Source organism: Rana temporaria, chromosome 1 (assembly GCF_905171775.1).
Source record: "Rana temporaria chromosome 1, aRanTem1.1, whole genome shotgun sequence".
NCBI classification, from domain to species: domain Eukaryota; kingdom Metazoa; phylum Chordata; class Amphibia; order Anura; family Ranidae; genus Rana; species Rana temporaria.
This window is the reverse complement of record NC_053489.1, coordinates 345,528,620-345,547,314: the sequence shown is the minus strand read 5'-3', so window position 1 is coordinate 345,547,314 and position 18,695 is coordinate 345,528,620. Positions and strand designations below refer to the sequence as shown.

At 43.9% G+C, this 18,695-nt stretch overlaps 1 protein-coding gene across 1 annotated transcript in view; it reads left to right on the top strand.

Moving 5' to 3' along the window:
- Positions 1-18,695, top strand: part of PCGF3 (polycomb group ring finger 3) — a 114,937-nt gene that overhangs the window by 67,613 nt on the left and 28,629 nt on the right. Inside the window, exon 3 of the mRNA XM_040361898.1 lies at positions 16,822-16,918. Within this exon, the coding sequence (XP_040217832.1) occupies positions 16,822-16,918 (97 nt within the window). The remainder of the gene's footprint in view (positions 1-16,821; positions 16,919-18,695) is intronic.

Genomic DNA, 18,695 nt, shown 5'->3' with positions numbered 1-18,695 from the left:
GAAACGGCGACTGTGCCGTGACTGGCGGCTCCCGCGTGCATGCAGAGGGTTTACTTCCACTTTAGAGGCTGTGTGTTGTTGTTTTGCAAGGACAGCAAATTTACGCTGTTATACAAGCTGTACACTCATTACTTTACATTGTAGTGTAATTTCTTCAGTGTTATCACATGAAAAGATATAATAAAAATATTTACAAAAAATGTGAGGGGTGTGCTCACTTTTGTGAGATACTGTATATTTGCCTATTACTCGATACTATTGTTTAGGGCTGCAACTAACGATTATATTCATAATCGATTAGTTGGCCGATTATTGTTTAGATTAATCGGATAATAGCCTTAAAAAAAACAGTTATTACATTTTTACATTTTTTTAGGCCAATTTGTTGTTGGGCAGATTACAAAACGCAAATTGCCGCAAAAACACATTACATGCTCTTCTGCAGCTTCTCCATTGAAGTATATTGAACCAAAAAAAAAAAAAAGCACCGTTTTGCGTTAAGTCCCACCCCTTTCCAAATACGCAGCAGCTGAAAATCATGGATGTGAACGTGTCCCATAGGAAAACGTGTAAATGAACTGTAGTGTGTTTCTTCAAAAAGCACCAGAAAACAGAGGTATGAACCCAGGCCTGAGATGTTTAGTAACATAATGGGGTTAAAAAAACAAAAATAAGTACAAAAAGAGCAAATAATCGCTACTATAAGGGGTTCAATTTTTTACTGTGGGACAGTGAAAGTAATATTTACAGTAGCGATTTTGCTTTTTTTTGTACTATAAAGGGATAATTTTAGTTGTTTTAACCCCATTATGTTACTGGCCGATTTAATTGATTATGAAAATTGTAATCGATTAATTTCATAATCGATTAGTTGTTTTTAGGCCCTACTATTGTTACTGTCTGTTTTCATTCTTAAAACAAGTTCACAGTAAAGATAATTTCTGTGTTCAGTACGACTTGTGTCCATTTACTGTGGTATTGCACTTGCATTACCGCTAGGTGTGCCAGAGGAATTGAGAGGGTTCTTGGGGTTGAGAGGCAGAGTACAGAATAAAATATATTCAAGAGGCACCTACGCGGGGGTAGTACTACACAAATGTAGCAATCCAGTAGTGCTATTTAGCTACAAAAATGGCAGATACACAGATTGTCTGGTTGTGTATTTGTTTAGTGCTATGTATGTAATTCAGAATTGCTGTTGTTCATATTACCCAAGCACACCTGTGCTCTATTGTGTGTTACTGGGTACTATGCACGTCGTGAAAATGCAGTTCAGTTTGGGGAACCAGTTCTCAAAATTGATATTGGGTAACTGCAGAGAAGAGCAATCAACTGATGGGCATGGAGGAAATCAGCTATGAGGAAAGATTGGAGCAACTGAATCCATTTCCTCTTGCAAAGAAGAGATTAAGCCCGGGTTTACACTAGCATGATCTTGGACATCGCATGTGATTTGGCACCTGCACTGCAGGTGCCAATCGCATGCGATGTCTGTGAGATGTGAGTTCAGCTATACAGTTGTGTGGCTGAACTGGCAATAAATTTGCAGGAAAAAAAATGCAGGGACTTTTCCCCGCACGTATGGGTGTTCTCACCTATCGGATCCAATTTCTGTGCGAGTTCACAGTTTGCACTGCGATCTGTGAATCGATCTGGGAGTGTCATAAACAATGTATTGACGCCCGCAGTGGTTCACAGAAGGCAGTGTGAACTGTCTGCGGGAAAGAAGCGATGCATGAACTGGAGCTGGTTCCCGCATTGCACTAGCCTTAACCCTAGGCTAAGGGGGATATGATCATCAACATGTACGAATACATAAGTGGTCCATATAGTGAACTTGCGCTAGTTATTCACTTTAAGGTCATCACAGAGGACACCGTTTACGTCTAGAGGAAAAAGATTTATAGCCAGATTCAGGTAGTGTTAATCTAAGCCGTCGTACATTTAAGTGTATTCTCAAATTGAGATACACTTAAATGTAGCTAAGATACGACGGCCTGCGCCGTCGTATCTTAGCTGTCTAGTTCTTCCGGCCGCTAGGGGCGTGAACGCTGATTTACGCCTAGAATGCATAAATTAGCGAGATACGCCTATTCACGAACGTACGTTTGCCCGTCGCAGTAAAGATACGCCGTTTACGTAAGGCGTTTTCAGGCTTAAAGTTAGTCAAACAAATAGCTGGCGGAAGCCGCTCACATCCTTCGGTGGGCCGAAAAGGTACGTCCCGGCTCTGTCGGCCGTGTACATTCCGGGGGTACAGAACTGGCAGGCCGACTAGTTAAGTCGCCAAACGCTAGACCAAGGGGAATGGTCGCTACATGGATGTGTTTCAGAGCCTGTGTCTGAAATGGGGCACTCCAGACGTGGATCTTCTGGCGTCCCGTCTCAATCGGAAGGTGTCACGGTTCGTGGCCAGGTCAAGAGATCCGTGGGCGGACGCGTCAGACGCGTTGGTAGCACCGTGGAGTCACTATCGCGTACTCTACGCCTTTCCTCCTCTGAATCTTCTTCCTCGCCTGCTGCGCAGAGTGGAAGCCGAAAGAATACCAACGATCCTGATCGCTCCAGATTGGCCGCGCCGTCCCTGGTACGCGGATCTTGTGCGTCTGGTGGCAGACGTTCCTTGGTGTCTGCCCCTACAAGGAGATCTACTGTCGCAGGGTCCGATCTTTCACCCTGCTTTACAGTTGTGGAAAAATATGCAGCGCTGAAAATTCTTATAAAGAGCAAATAATGCATCAATGTGATGATAACACAGTGACCTGTGAATGAGTGTCCATTTGAAACAACCAACACGAAAAGAAAACACAAAGAAAAAGTCCATCAATAGGGGGTGTATGACCACATCCTCATCATTGGAAAAACTTTCTGCACGGTAGAATCAGAAATAGATGGAATACTCTTACCAGATGACGTGGATCTGCTTGTCAGCGACAACAGATCACAAAGGCATGTAAGGGCTCCGCTCGGCTCTGCTCGGCTGGATGATGGCACAGTAGTAGACTCACCACGGGGTATCCTGTTGGATGGCTGTAAGCCTGGACTGGAACCTCACCGTAGGTGTACTTGCTTAAACTCGAATCCGTGAACAGGAACAGAGGGTCCACTTCTTTAAACGCCAACTGGTGATGCGAACAGTGGTGTCCACTGATGCAAGGTGCACACTGGTATGGAGTTTTGAAAAAACTTTGCATCCAAGCAAGTCATACAGGGAAGAGAAAGAAAACAATGCTCCGGATGGTGCAGGTAAAAGAGGGTAGGTTTTATTGAAATAAAACCAAACAACATGAAAGTGATCACTTCAGTATAAAATTGAATAAAAGCAATATGGGGTGCAGGTATAGCAAGCCCGACGCGTTTCGTCCAAGTGGACTTCAACTGGGGCATCTACCTTCACCCCCATATTGCCACATTATATATAATAAAAATGCTTAGTCAAACCGAGTGGGCGGACCAATCGAGTAAGCTCGGTAATTAACCAATCAGATCGGGCAGTACTCCTGACCCAAATGGTTACCAATCATCAATCAGCTTTTTGAGAGACAGGAAATGAGTGAACAAAACCTTATCAGAAAAACATACAGTTACAGAAAAAGGAAAACAGATATTCCACCATTCCCATTATGCAACCTATGTTAAACTCATGAATTCATTATGCAACCTGTATTAAACTCATGGGCTCATATCAGTGGTTATTTTGAATAAACCAAAAGAAAGGGGAAGTGAAAAGTGGGGAGGGATGTTGGCCACCTGTATCTGGGCTGTAATCGATACTCTCCACCTTTCTGTTGAATCAGCACATATTGGAACTTCCCATAGATCCAGACTAGCCTGCAGCAAATGCAGGAAGTGTTCACCAATGTACTGTCTGGGGACACAGGCCAGTGCGCCGCTCGATCTTCCTTGCAGCGCTAGCCTGGCGTCCCCAGACATCCTAGAACCACCCTGGAACGCAACGCCCATGTGCGGGTTCACGCCGCGCGTGACGTCATCACGCGACGGGAAGGCGCATGGCGCTCAGTGGCCAATGGGAGTGCGGTGCCACTAAACACATGGCGTTCGATGGCCAATGGGAGCGCGGCTCCTCCGGCGTGTGAATCCAACTGAGAAGCACCGCGCAACCATGTCCATCAGGGTTTTAGTTTAAATGTACTGGCAGGCACTTAACATATAGGCGAAAAGGTAGAAAACCTTCTATGCTCATACATGCGGCCAAAGAAATAATCATCCCTGCGTGCTCCTAAATTAAAATAAAGCGTGCATGGGGAATGAAGTGAGAAAAGGGGGAAATGTCGCCCTCAAGGGGAGAAAAAAGGGCAGCACAACCTCAAGACATATTGCACAGAAGGCATATGTCATAAAGTGCAGAAAATATATGTACATCTATGGGCTATAAATATACATCTCTCAAAATATAAAACATATAAAGAATACAGAACAAAAAATAGTTGCTGGATCTATTAAGGATCACAGTTAAACTAAACAAATTATACATCTGTGGTTTGCCAAACAGAAAAAGAGACAAAAGTGAATTAAAATGACTCAAACAATAATATGGTTAGGAATAAGGTTAAGCCTTATTTATGAAGGAATTTATATCCCATTCTACGTTCATACCAAATGGTTGGTATGTACGTAGTTCATGTATCCAGTATGTTTCTAACTGCGATACACCCCGTATGCGGGATTCACCTCTCCAGTGGGGTACAAAACGATCAATTACCAAAAACTGAGTCCCATGGGGATTTTTATCATGACATTGTAAATAGTGTCGTGGAACACTATGGTTAGTTTTGCCCAGCAGGATGTTAGCTATATGCTCATTCACTCGAACTGTAAAGGTTCTAATGGTCCTCCCGATATATTGTTTCTTGCAGGGGCAAGTTAGAAGGTAAACAACGTATCGGGTGGCACATGTCGTGAAATGTTTCATCTGGTATATTTTAGAGGTGGTCGTAGACTGGAAAGTTTCACTTTTCCGTCTGCCACTTGTGTTGTGCAAACACACATTACACCTGCGGCAGGGGAAGAAAGCCCTGCAGTCCTGAAAAAAGGTGACCTGTTTCGGGGGATCAATAACATTCGGGGCTATCTGTCCTTGAATGGATCTGGCACCCCTAAAGATAACGCCCGCCCTGTCTGGTATGACTGGACCCAAAACTCTGTCATTTCTTAGAACACCCCAGTGTTTTGCAAGTATCTCTTTGATTTGCCTGGACTGGACAGAATATGTAGTGAAGAAAGACCACCGGAATTTATCATCCGTGGCTTTCTTTGGGCGAACCTCCAGAAGCGAACTGCGATCTAAACGTAAGATTCGCTCAATTTCTGCTTCCAGTTCTCCTACTTCGTATCCCTTCTCTATAAATCTGTCTTTCAGGACCGTAGATTGGACAATAAAGTCCTCAGTTTTAGTACAATTCCGCCTCAGTCGTAAAAACTGGCTCCGAGGGACGGATTTTAACCACTGGGGATGGTGGCAGCTATCCAGCGGTATATAACCGTTACGATCGGTCGGTTTGAAGTATGTACTAAATTCCAGATGTTGTTCGACTACTTTGATCTCCAAGTCGAGAAAATGTACAGAGGTAGAACTAGCCTCATGGCTCAGTCGAATGCCTCTGTCATTGTTGTTCAATGTCGACATGAAGTCGTTAAGCGATTCTGGGTCGCCCTTCCATAAGAGGAGGATGTCGTCTATATATCTGGCCCAAAGGACCAGTTCTGGTCTTTTAAGGGCATAGACGACATCCTCCTCCCATTTAGCCATGTAGAAATTGGCCAGACTGGGGGCAAATTTGGCCCCCATGGCCACACCCCTGGTTTGCAAATAAAAATTGTTTTGAAACCAGAAATAATTATGTTGGGCTGCAAAAATGAGGAGCTGCATGATAAAATTACGTTGTATCACCGACAGGGTGGTGCTCAGAGACAAATAATACTCCACTGCATCGAAACCCAATTGGTGAGGAATACACGTATATAATGCAGTCACATCCGCAGTGGCCAGAATCATGTCGTCACTAAAGGAAACTGATTCCAATAGCCTGATGGTGTCACCCGTATCTTTAAGGTAGGACGGCATGAGTCTGACCAATGGTTGAAGATGGAAGTCCACATATTTGCCTATCCTGGATGTGACCGAATCAATCCCGCTGACTATCGGGCGGCCAGGGGGATTGATTGGGTCTTTGTGAACCTTGGGGAGGTAATATATAGCTGGAATCCTAGGTACAACTGGTATCAGGAAATCACGCTCTTTTTTGTTCAGAATCCCCAAAGAGAAGCCCTCATTAACCAGCTCAACGAGGCACTTCTTATATTGGGAAGTGGGATTAGTATGGATCAGAGAATATGTTTCTGAATCTCCCAATATTTTGTCCATTTCTTTGACATAGTCAGCCTTGTCCAGCACGACTAAGGCTCCCCCCTTGTCGGCCGGACGGATGACTAAGTCTTTTTGTTCACAGAGTTTTTTTAAACCTCTCTTAATTTTTGGGTCAGTATGTATTTTTTTATTTTGAAGTTTATCAAGGTCTTCCAACACCAAACTCCGGAAAACATTAATGGCCGGAGCAATAGCTCCCGGAGGGTTGAATAAGGAAGGGTTGGCTAGCCCCGTGTGAATATGGACATCCGGGGGTTTAGGGACAGTGGGAGCAGGGATGAAAGGAGGGGATAAAAAATGTCTCTGAATGCTCAGCTTGCGGGTAAATTTTTGTACGTCTATGAATGTAGAGAATTTATTAAGTGTCCGTGGAGGGACGTACTTCAAACCCTTATCAAGGATAAGTTTCTCCTCATCTGTTAGAACGACTGAGCTGAGATTAAAGACACCCGCCCCGCTCATACCTTTCTTTTTTTTGCTCTGGACCCTGTGACCCCCTCGGGTGCCTCTTCTCCTCCTGGGCTTCCTGGGTAATCTTGCATCACCCTGTGAAAACCCTCGTTATAAGAGGGCCCTGAATGGCCCTGATTATAACTATATGGGGACCGGGATGTCCAATCGTCATCTCTATTGTGATGGCTATAGTACTCCCCGTTTCCATAGTCCTCTCTTATAGGGGGAAATCTATTATAAACCTGAGTGGGTGTTCTATATTGATATTCACGATTGTCTCGATTATCATGATGGTAGTCCCCACGACCATCCCGGTGATCAAAAGATCTCCTAGGACTCTCATGGTATTGAATAGCAGGTTTTTTAATCGATAAGAAGCGTACCAGATTGACACTCATTGATAAAGAGATCAAAGACTTAAAAGAAAAACTGACTCCATATAAACATTCTGCGGAATATATCTCCCTTTCTACAAGCCTTAAAAGTCACTTGGAGAAGGAGGAGAAAGACCAAAGATTAAAAAAACAGAAAAAATATAACAGGGATGTGACTGACTATAGATCTAGTTCAGTGTTTACTTGGCAGAAAAAGATTTCCCAATCCCTTATTTCTGATGCTGAAACATCAGAAATGGAGGTCACGGCATCTGCAAGTCAGAATATAGAGAGAACCCTCACTTTTGCCCCTTTGACCAAAGAGGGTCCTAATAGGGCATCCAATGGCTCTCTTCTACCCAAAAATAGACCCCCTAAACCTTCTGGACAACAGAATAAACCCTTCAAACCCAAACCCTACCCTGTACGCCCCCCCCCCCAATAAGGGTGGGAACTTCAGAGGAAGGGATGGAGGTCCTTTTCGGGGACAGCCAGGCGATATTCAATACCATGAGAGTCCTAGAAGATCTTTTGATCACCGGGATGGTCGTGGGGACTACCATCATGATAATCGAGACAATCGTGAATATCAATATAGAACACCCACTCAGGTTTATAATAGATTTCCCCCTATAAGAGAGGACTATGGAAACGGGGAGTACTATAGCCATCACAATAGAGATGACGATTGGACATCCCGGTCCCCATATAGTTATAATCAGGGCCATTCAGGGCCCTCTTATAACGAGGGTTTTCACAGGGTGATGCAAGATTACCCAGGAAGCCCAGGAGGAGAAGAGGCACCCGAGGGGGTCACAGGGTCCAGAGCAAAAAAAAGAAAGGTATGAGCGGGGCGGGTGTCTTTAATCTCAGCTCAGTCGTTCTAACAGATGAGGAGAAACTTATCCTTGATAAGGGTTTGAAGTACGTCCCTCCACGGACACTTAATAAATTCTCTACATTCATAGACGTACAAAAATTTACCCGCAAGCTGAGCATTCAGAGACATTTTTTATCCCCTCCTTTCATCCCTGCTCCCACTGTCCCTAAACCCCCGGATGTCCATATTCACACGGGGCTAGCCAACCCTTCCTTATTCAACCCTCCGGGAGCTATTGCTCCGGCCATTAATGTTTTCCGGAGTTTGGTGTTGGAAGACCTTGATAAACTTCAAAATAAAAAAATACATACTGACCCAAAAATTAAGAGAGGTTTAAAAAAACTCTGTGAACAAAAAGACTTAGTCATCCGTCCGGCCGACAAGGGGGGAGCCTTAGTCGTGCTGGACAAGGCTGACTATGTCAAAGAAATGGACAAAATATTGGGAGATTCAGAAACATATTCTCTGATCCATACTAATCCCACTTCCCAATATAAGAAGTGCCTCGTTGAGCTGGTTAATGAGGGCTTCTCTTTGGGGATTCTGAACAAAAAAGAGCGTGATTTCCTGATACCAGTTGTACCTAGGATTCCAGCTATATATTACCTCCCCAAGGTTCACAAAGACCCAATCAATCCCCCTGGCCGCCCGATAGTCAGCGGGATTGATTCGGTCACATCCAGGATAGGCAAATATGTGGACTTCCATCTTCAACCATTGGTCAGACTCATGCCGTCCTACCTTAAAGATACGGGTGACACCATCAGGCTATTGGAATCAGTTTCCTTTAGTGACGACATGATTCTGGCCACTGCGGATGTGACTGCATTATATACGTGTATTCCTCACCAATTGGGTTTCGATGCAGTGGAGTATTATTTGTCTCTGAGCACCACCCTGTCGGTGATACAACGTAATTTTATCATGCAGCTCCTCATTTTTGCAGCCCAACATAATTATTTCTGGTTTCAAAACAATTTTTATTTGCAAACCAGGGGTGTGGCCATGGGGGCCAAATTTGCCCCCAGTCTGGCCAATTTCTACATGGCTAAATGGGAGGAGGATGTCGTCTATGCCCTTAAAAGACCAGAACTGGTCCTTTGGGCCAGATATATAGACGACATCCTCCTCTTATGGAAGGGCGACCCAGAATCGCTTAACGACTTCATGTCGACATTGAACAACAATGACAGAGGCATTCGACTGAGCCATGAGGCTAGTTCTACCTCTGTACATTTTCTCGACTTGGAGATCAAAGTAGTCGAACAACATCTGGAATTTAGTACATACTTCAAACCGACCGATCGTAACGGTTATATACCGCTGGATAGCTGCCACCATCCCCAGTGGTTAAAATCCGTCCCTCGGAGCCAGTTTTTACGACTGAGGCGGAATTGTACTAAAACTGAGGACTTTATTGTCCAATCTACGGTCCTGAAAGACAGATTTATAGAGAAGGGATACGAAGTAGGAGAACTGGAAGCAGAAATTGAGCGAATCTTACGTTTAGATCGCAGTTCGCTTCTGGAGGTTCGCCCAAAGAAAGCCACGGATGATAAATTCCGGTGGTCTTTCTTCACTACATATTCTGTCCAGTCCAGGCAAATCAAAGAGATACTTGCAAAACACTGGGGTGTTCTAAGAAATGACAGAGTTTTGGGTCCAGTCATACCAGACAGGGCGGGCGTTATCTTTAGGGGTGCCAGATCCATTCAAGGACAGATAGCCCCGAATGTTATTGATCCCCCGAAACAGGTCACCTTTTTTCAGGACTGCAGGGCTTTCTTCCCCTGCCGCAGGTGTAATGTGTGTTTGCACAACACAAGTGGCAGACGGAAAAGTGAAACTTTCCAGTCTACGACCACCTCTAAAATATACCAGATGAAACATTTCACGACATGTGCCACCCGATACGTTGTTTACCTTCTAACTTGCCCCTGCAAGAAACAATATATCGGGAGGACCATTAGAACCTTTACAGTTCGAGTGAATGAGCATATAGCTAACATCCTGCTGGGCAAAACTAACCATAGTGTTCCACGACACTATTTACAATGTCATGATAAAAATCCCCATGGGACTCAGTTTTTGGTAATTGATCGTTTTGTACCCCACTGGAGAGGTGAATCCCGCATACGGGGTGTATCGCAGTTAGAAACATACTGGATACATGAACTACGTACATACCAACCATTTGGTATGAACGTAGAATGGGATATAAATTCCTTCATAAATAAGGCTTAACCTTATTCCTAACCATATTATTGTTTGAGTCATTTTAATTCACTTTTGTCTCTTTTTCTGTTTGGCAAACCACAGATGTATAATTTGTTTAGTTTAACTGTGATCCTTAATAGATCCAGCAACTATTTTTTGTTCTGTATTCTTTATATGTTTTATATTTTGAGAGATGTATATTTATAGCCCATAGATGTACATATATTTTCTGCACTTTATGACATATGCTTTCTGTGCAATATGTCTTGAGGTTGTGCTGCCCTTTTTTCTCCCCTTGAGGGCGACATTTCCCCCTTTTCTCACTTCATTCCCCATGCACGCTTTATTTTAATTTAGGAGCACGCAGGGATGATTATTTCTTTGGCCGCATGTATGAGCATAGAAGGTTTTCTACCTTTTCGCCTATATGGTAAGTGCCTGCCAGTACATTTAAACTAAAACCCTGATGGACATGGTTGCGCGGTGCTTCTCAGTTGGATTCACACGCCGGAGGAGCCGCGCTCCCATTGGCCATCGAACGCCATGTGTTTAGTGGCACCGCACTCCCATTGGCCACTGAGCGCCATGCGCCTTCCCGTCGCGTGATGACGTCACGCGCGGCGTGAACCCGCACATGGGCGTTGCGTTCCAGGGTGGTTCTAGGATGTCTGGGGACGCCAGGCTAGCGCTGCAAGGAAGATCGAGCGGCGCACTGGCCTGTGTCCCCAGACAGTACATTGGTGAACACTTCCTGCATTTGCTGCAGGCTAGTCTGGATCTATGGGAAGTTCCAATATGTGCTGATTCAACAGAAAGGTGGAGAGTATCGATTACAGCCCAGATACAGGTGGCCAACATCCCTCCCCACTTTTCACTTCCCCTTTCTTTTGGTTTATTCAAAATAACCACTGATATGAGCCCATGAGTTTAATACAGGTTGCATAATGAATTCATGAGTTTAACATAGGTTGCATAATGGGAATGGTGGAATATCTGTTTTCCTTTTTCTGTAACTGTATGTTTTTCTGATAAGGTTTTGTTCACTCATTTCCTGTCTCTCAAAAAGCTGATTGATGATTGGTAACCATTTGGGTCAGGAGTACTGCCCGATCTGATTGGTTAATTACCGAGCTTACTCGATTGGTCCGCCCACTCGGTTTGACTAAGCATTTTTATTATATATAATGTGGCAATATGGGGGTGAAGGTAGATGCCCCAGTTGAAGTCCACTTGGACGAAACGCGTCGGGCTTGCTATACCTGCACCCCATATTGCTTTTATTCAATTTTATACTGAAGTGATCACTTTCATGTTGTTTGGTTTTATTTCAATAAAACCTACCCTCTTTTACCTGCACCATCCGGAGCATTGTTTTCTTTCTCTTCCCTGTATGACTTGCTTGGATGCAAAGTTTTTTCAAAACTCCATACCAGTGTGCACCTTGCATCAGTGGACACCACTGTTCGCATCACCAGTTGGCGTTTAAAGAAGTGGACCCTCTGTTCCTGTTCACGGATTCGAGTTTAAGCAAGTACACCTACGGTGAGGTTCCAGTCCAGGCTTACAGCCATCCAACAGGATACCCCGTGGTGAGTCTACTACTGTGCCATCATCCAGCCGAGCAGAGCCGAGCGGAGCCCTTACATGCCTTTGTGATCTGTTGTCGCTGACAAGCAGATCCACGTCATCTGGTAAGAGTATTCCATCTATTTCTGATTCTACCGTGCAGAAAGTTTTTCCAATGATGAGGATGTGGTCATACACCCCCTATTGATGGACTTTTTTTCTTTGTGTTTTCTTTTCGTGTTGGTTGTTTCAAATGGACACTCATTCACAGGTCACTGTGTTATCATCACATTGATGCATTATTTGCTCTTTATAAGAATTTTCAGCGCTGCATATTTTTCCACTATTTTATTTTCAATTTTTGTCATATTGCTTGTGTGGCTGCTCACTTGATATTTTTAGATTAGCGCAGTATTTTCCCCTTTTTTCACTGCTTTACAGTTGTTGGCTTTAACGGCGTGGCTGTTGAGAACCAGGTGCTGAAGGATCGAGGCCTGTCGGACTCGGTGGTCTCTACCATGCTACGAGCACGGAAGTCTACTTCACGGAAGATTTACCATCGTACTTGGAAGGCTTGCATCTCTGTGTGAGGAGATGAATTGGCACCCTCGTACATATGTGATGTCCCGGATGCTGCTGTTCTTACAGCGTGGAGTGGATCAGGCTCTCGCCTTAAGTACGATTAAGGGTCAGATTTCGGCATTGGCTGTTTACTTTCAGCGACCCTTGGCAGCGCACTCTCTGGTGCGTACGTTTGTGCAGGGGGTTCGGCATGTGGCCCCTCCTGTGCGTCCTCCACTGCCTCTGTGGGACTTGAATTTAGTCCTCTCGGTGCTTCAAGAGTCTCCGTTTGAGGACATTCGAAAAATTCCTTTGTTGACTCTGTCCCAGAAGGTGGTCTTTCTGGTGGCGATTACTTCGGCAAGACGAGTCTCTGAACTAGCGGCCTTGTCTTGCAAGGCTTCCTACCTGGTCATCCACAGGGATAAGGTGGTGCTGCGGCCACAGCCATCATTCCTTCCTAAGGTTGTTTCGGCTTTTCACATTGAGGACATTGTTCTTCCGTCCTTATGTCCTCGGCCGAAGAACCCGAAGGAAGCCATGTTGCATTCCTTGGACATGGTTCGAGCCCTATGGATGTACCTGTCTGCTACGGCTCAGTTTCGGAGGTCAGATTCACTGTTCGTGTCAGTGACTGGTCCTAAGACGGGTCTGGCGGTCTCGTCGGCCACCATTTCTAGGTGGATCAGACAGGTCGTGCTTCAGGCCTATGCCCTAAAGGTGCGGGCGCCCCCCTTTCCAGTTTGGCAGTTTGGGAGTTAACCACAGGGGGCGCTGAAGGAGTTAGGCTTCACCTAGTGTGTGTGTTTACAACTGTAGGGGGGTGTGGCTGTAGGTCTGACGTCATCGATCGAGTCTCCGTATAAAAGGGATGACTTGATCGATGCAGCCGCCACAGTGAAGCACGGGGAAGCCGTGTTTACATACGGCTCTCCCCGTTCTTCAGCTCTGGGGAGCGATCGCGAGGGGGTGGCTAGAAACGAATAGCCGCGCCCTCGTCCCGGGGGGGGGGGGGGGAATCCCGATCGGACCCGCGGAAAGGCGGGGACGTACATGTACGCCCATATGCCTCTACGTGCCATTCTGTGGACGTACATATACATGCGGCGGTCGGCAACCGGTTAAAGTGCTTCACCCGAACTGACAGTCAAAATGCACTCGCCATATTTGACCTTCAGGCATATAAACATTCTCTCAGGATCCTTCTTGATACAATCTCTCCCAAATAGGATCAATTCCCAATAAATCCAACACAGATGGCTCCTTGGTGAAAAAACTGTGTTCCAATCATTCAATCTGGAAAAATTCAAAACGGCTCCATCGCAATGAGCCACAAAAATGGGGATAGTGTAATACCGTTTTTATTTAAAAGCTTTGCATGGTAAAACAGTGCATACAGGCAAGTACACACACAGCTATGAATGAAGGCAGCAACCGGGTTTATCACAGTGAGCAATATACACCCCGGCATGTAGTGGTGCAACGGATCGTGACTGATCCTTGATCCGAACGGGTCGACCTGTTCAGATCGGCACACAACGCGATTTGCGGAGCGCTCCGCTGCCTTCGGCCTTAGGAAAGGCCGCGGCTTTGGCTTGGCTCCGGAGCGGCAGCCATCTTGGTAAACCCGGCGGCGGCTGCCTAGGTGCGCACTGACGTCATCACCCCTCCCTCAACTGCTCGTGGATTTGATCTGACCAGCTTCTATTCTGTGGGAGAGCTTGTGAATATTACAGTGAGTGGGGGCAATTGTGAATATTACAGTGAGTGGGGGGCAATTGTCAATATTACAGTGAGTGGGGGGCAATGGTGGACATTACAGTGAGTGGGGGGCAATGGTGGACATTACAGTGAGTGAAGGGCAATGGTGGATATTAGTGAGTGGGGGGGGGCAATGGTGGATATTACAGTGAGTGGGGGGGGGGGGCATGGTGGATTTACAGTGAGTGGGGGGGGGGCATGGTGGATTTACAGTGAGTGGGGGGGGGCATGGTGGATTTACAGTGAGTGGGGGGGGGGCAATGGTGGATATTACAGTGAGTAGGGGGGGCAATGGTGGATATTACAGTGAGTGGGGGGGGCAATGGTGGATATTACAGTGAGTGGGGGGCATGGTGGATATTACAGTGAGTGGGGGGCATGGTGGATATTACAGTGAGTGGGGGGCAATGGTGGATATTACAGTGAGTAGGGGGGGCAATGGTGGATATTACAGTGGGGAGATGATGTGGATATTACAGCAGTGGGGGAGATTGTGGATATTACAGTGGGGAGATGTATATTACAGTGGGGAGGCGGGGGATTCTGATATATGGGGAATTCTGATGTATGGGGGCTCTGATGGGGGAATCTGATGTGTACAATTATGATTTTTTTTTTTTTGCTAATCCAAAAAATTATCTGATCCCTGAGGTTTTTGATCCGTTGCACCCCTACCAGCATGCATCTAAGCTGTTTAAAACTTAAAAACACATTGCTCCAGTGTGAAGGCGTGCTGTGTCAAATCTCTATGCATTTTGCGTGTCTCGAGTGATGCATAGAGATTGGCCACACCAATGTAAAACAACCTAACTGGTTGGTTTTATCACAAAACCTTACCAAATATTAATGTTACATTTTTGCTTGAAAAATTCACTTTTTTTGATATGGAAGTGTCCCACAGTGGGTTATCAATAGTGTGACAAGGGTGTATTTGATTTAAATCAAGTTGATTTAAATCACAATTTAAATCACTAATAAAATAGCTTGATTTAAATAATATTTTTTTAAAAGCAACTGTCGTCTGTCCGGAAACGGCTCCTCCTCAGACCTACTCACCGACAGTTCCATTCACTTTATTGGGACGGTTGGTGATGCGGCAGTGACACAACAAGGTGAGGGACGTGGCAGCAGTAGGTGAGTGGATGCCCGCTAACAGGCGCTGCCATGATGGATTTGAAATGGCAGGTGCTGGTAGTTAGAATCTTTAATATTTGCAAACAAATTGAAGGTGTCCTATTTTTAGAATAATAAGCTGTCAGGGGAGTAAACGCAATATCGGAACCAATTCAATCATAGTTTGTAGTGTACATAGATTTTCATTTTGGGATAAAGGAATATTCCTGAACTTTGGTTTATCTCATGGTTACTGTGAAATTATGTGAATGCACCAATGCAGCGCATATTATTTCAGCTTGCAGACTTTGGATTCATTGAATGAGTTTACCAAAATGTTGAATACAGTAAAACCTTGGTTTGCGAGCATAATTTGTTCCAGAAACATGCTTGTAATCCAAAGCACTTGTATATCAAAGCATTTTTTTTACAGGGTATAAAAGAGGAGAGGTGCCTCTAAGTGTAGCAATAAGTTGATAAATGTTGTACCTTCATTAAATGTAATCATATTGCTACACTTAGAGGCTTCTCTCTTCTTTTTTTTATACTCAGTTGTGACATAATGCTACTCTTATATCAAGACATCACTTCTATATCAAGGCAAAATTTATGAAAACATTTTGCTTATCTTGCAAAACACTCTCAAATCAAGTTACTCTCAAACCAAGGTTTTACTGTATTGCAGAATATACAGCCTCATGCTACATAACTAAGCTCCATCTCAAGCTGAATAAACAAAATTATTAATGTATTTTAAATAGAAAACTATCTTTGTATAGATATGTATGCAGGCGTAGTCAACAAGTGGTGGCCTTGTGCTAGACCTTTTATTAGACTGACCAGTGTGTACAGCACATAAAGCATAGAAAAGCCCTATATTAAATATTTATTTGTAAACAAGGAACCTGTAAAACTATTAAGGATTCACTCTTAAGAATAAGAATTCTATATTGAAAAATGGCTGAAAACAAGCAGAATTGCTTTTGACAGACCATTCAAGAGAATTTTTTGAAGGTTTGTTTGCAAAGGCACTTTGCATGTGCTTTTTAAATGACTTTACTGAACCTTGGAATGATGGAAGGGAAAAAAATATTATGTTCGAAGTAAGTGTTACATTTAACAATCTTTTATTTGCATTGCACGGTTTATCGTTATGTTAAAGAAAGTAAAAACATACACCCTGCTGTTTCTAATGCATCTAGAGCACTCAGTAAATAGTTATTTCCATTACCTACTTCCCACATATAATGAAGAATTCTTACAAATGATCAGTAGATGGCACTGTTTGCTAGCTGAATTACAAACTAAGCTTTTTTTTTTTTTGGTAAAACATTCACACAATGGCCAAGAAAAAACATTTTAATATATATATATATATATATATAATATATATATATATATATATATTTATTGAAAATGGGGTTTGCTTATCAATTTAAAAGAGAAGAAAGAATCCGTTTTTTTTTTTTGTTTTTTTTAAACCAACAAATTTCTTTTTCTTTTTGTAGTTTGCAGAAGTTGTTTGGTGAAGTATTTGGAAGAGAATAACACGTGTCCAACATGCAGAATTGTAATCCATCAGAGCCATCCTCTACAGTATATAGGGTAAGTGGAATAGATAAATGTATGCAATGTCCCAGGTAATACAGTTATTATAGATTCCTGGTAATATTAATGTCTGTGTTCAACATATTGGAACAAAATTATGTTATAGTGCACCATCTGAGTAAACGGTTGTAAGTAATGTTATGCAGCTACAAGGATTACTGGACTCGGACACTGACATTTTTTAAAGCCACAAAAAAAGATCTTAAAGTGGTGGTCCAGCCCCCAAAAAAAAAAAAAAAAAAATATATATATATATATATATATATATATATATATATAAAGCCTGTAGCTACACATACTTTTAATGGGACACTTACCTGTCCTGGAGTCCCTCAATGTCAGCACCGCAGCTTAAGTTTCCATCTGCTGTCAGTTGCTGCTGCCGCCCTTGTAAGGGAACACAGTAGTGTAACCTTTCGAGTTCATGCCAGGAACCCTACTGCGCATGCGTGAGGCCCTGCTCCTCTCTCCTATTGGTCCGGCGGCTGGGGGAGGAGGAGGGAGCCCCGCGGGGACGTCACAGTCCGCGGGCCGGACTCCCGGAAGTGGGAAAGGATACCTCCCCCCGAAAGGTGGCAATTGTGGCAGCAGGGGGGGGGGGATAAATCAGATAAGCGGATGTTACACTTCTCTCCTTTATGTAAAAATCACAATTTTTTGCTAGAAAATTAATCAAAACCCCCAAACATTTGTGTATATATATATATATATATATATATATATATATATATATATATATAATTTTTAGCAGACACCCTAGGGAATAAAATGGCGGTCATTGCAACTTTTTTTCTCGCACGGTATTTGCGCAATCATTTTTCAAATGCCTTTTTTGGGGGGAAAAAAACTGTTTCATGAATTAAAAAAATAACAAAACAGTAAGGTTAGCCCAATTTTTTTGTATAATGTGAAAGATGATATTACGCCGAGTAAATAGATACCTAACATGTCACGCTTTACAATTGCGCACACTCATGGAATGGCGCCAAACTTCAGTGCTTAAAAATCTCCATAGACAACGCTTTAAATTGTTTTACAGGTTACTATTTTCGGGTTATAGAGGAGGTCTATGGCTAGAATTGTTGCACATGCTCTAACGCACGCGGCGATACCTCACATGTGGCGTTTGAACGGCGTTTACATACGACTTACATGCGTGTTCGCTTCTGAGCGCGAGCTACCGGAGACAGGAGCGTTAAAATAAAAATAAAATACATTTTTTTTTTTTATCACTTTTATTCCTATTACAAGGAATGTAAACATCTCTTGTAATAGGAATCACTGTGACAGGTCCTCTTTATGGAGAGATGTGGGGTCAATAAGACCCCCACATCTCTCCTCCAGGTTTGAAAGCATGAGATCATGAAAAAAAAATCCCCGATCTCATGTTGACAGCCGCGATTGCGGCTTTGTTTACTTCCGGGTACCCGGGCGTAATGTCACAACGTCACGCCCGGGCCTCCGACGGTCATAGAGATGACTGGTGACCATCTGGTCACCAGTCATCTCTATCGTCGTGAGCCAGCGCCGGCCAATTAGTTCTCCTGGCCCCCGATGGCACGGGGAGTCCCCTCCCGCTGCCTAGAAGAATGATCAAGCGGCGGAACTGCCACTATGATCATTCTTATCGTGCACAGAATCGCCGGCAGAAGACTGTGATATCTGAATGATGCCTGTAGCTGCAGGCATCATTCAGATATCACTGCACAAAGTCGAGGACGTCATATGATGTCCTCGGGGGACAAGTGGTTAAAGTAAAACTATAGTCAAAGCA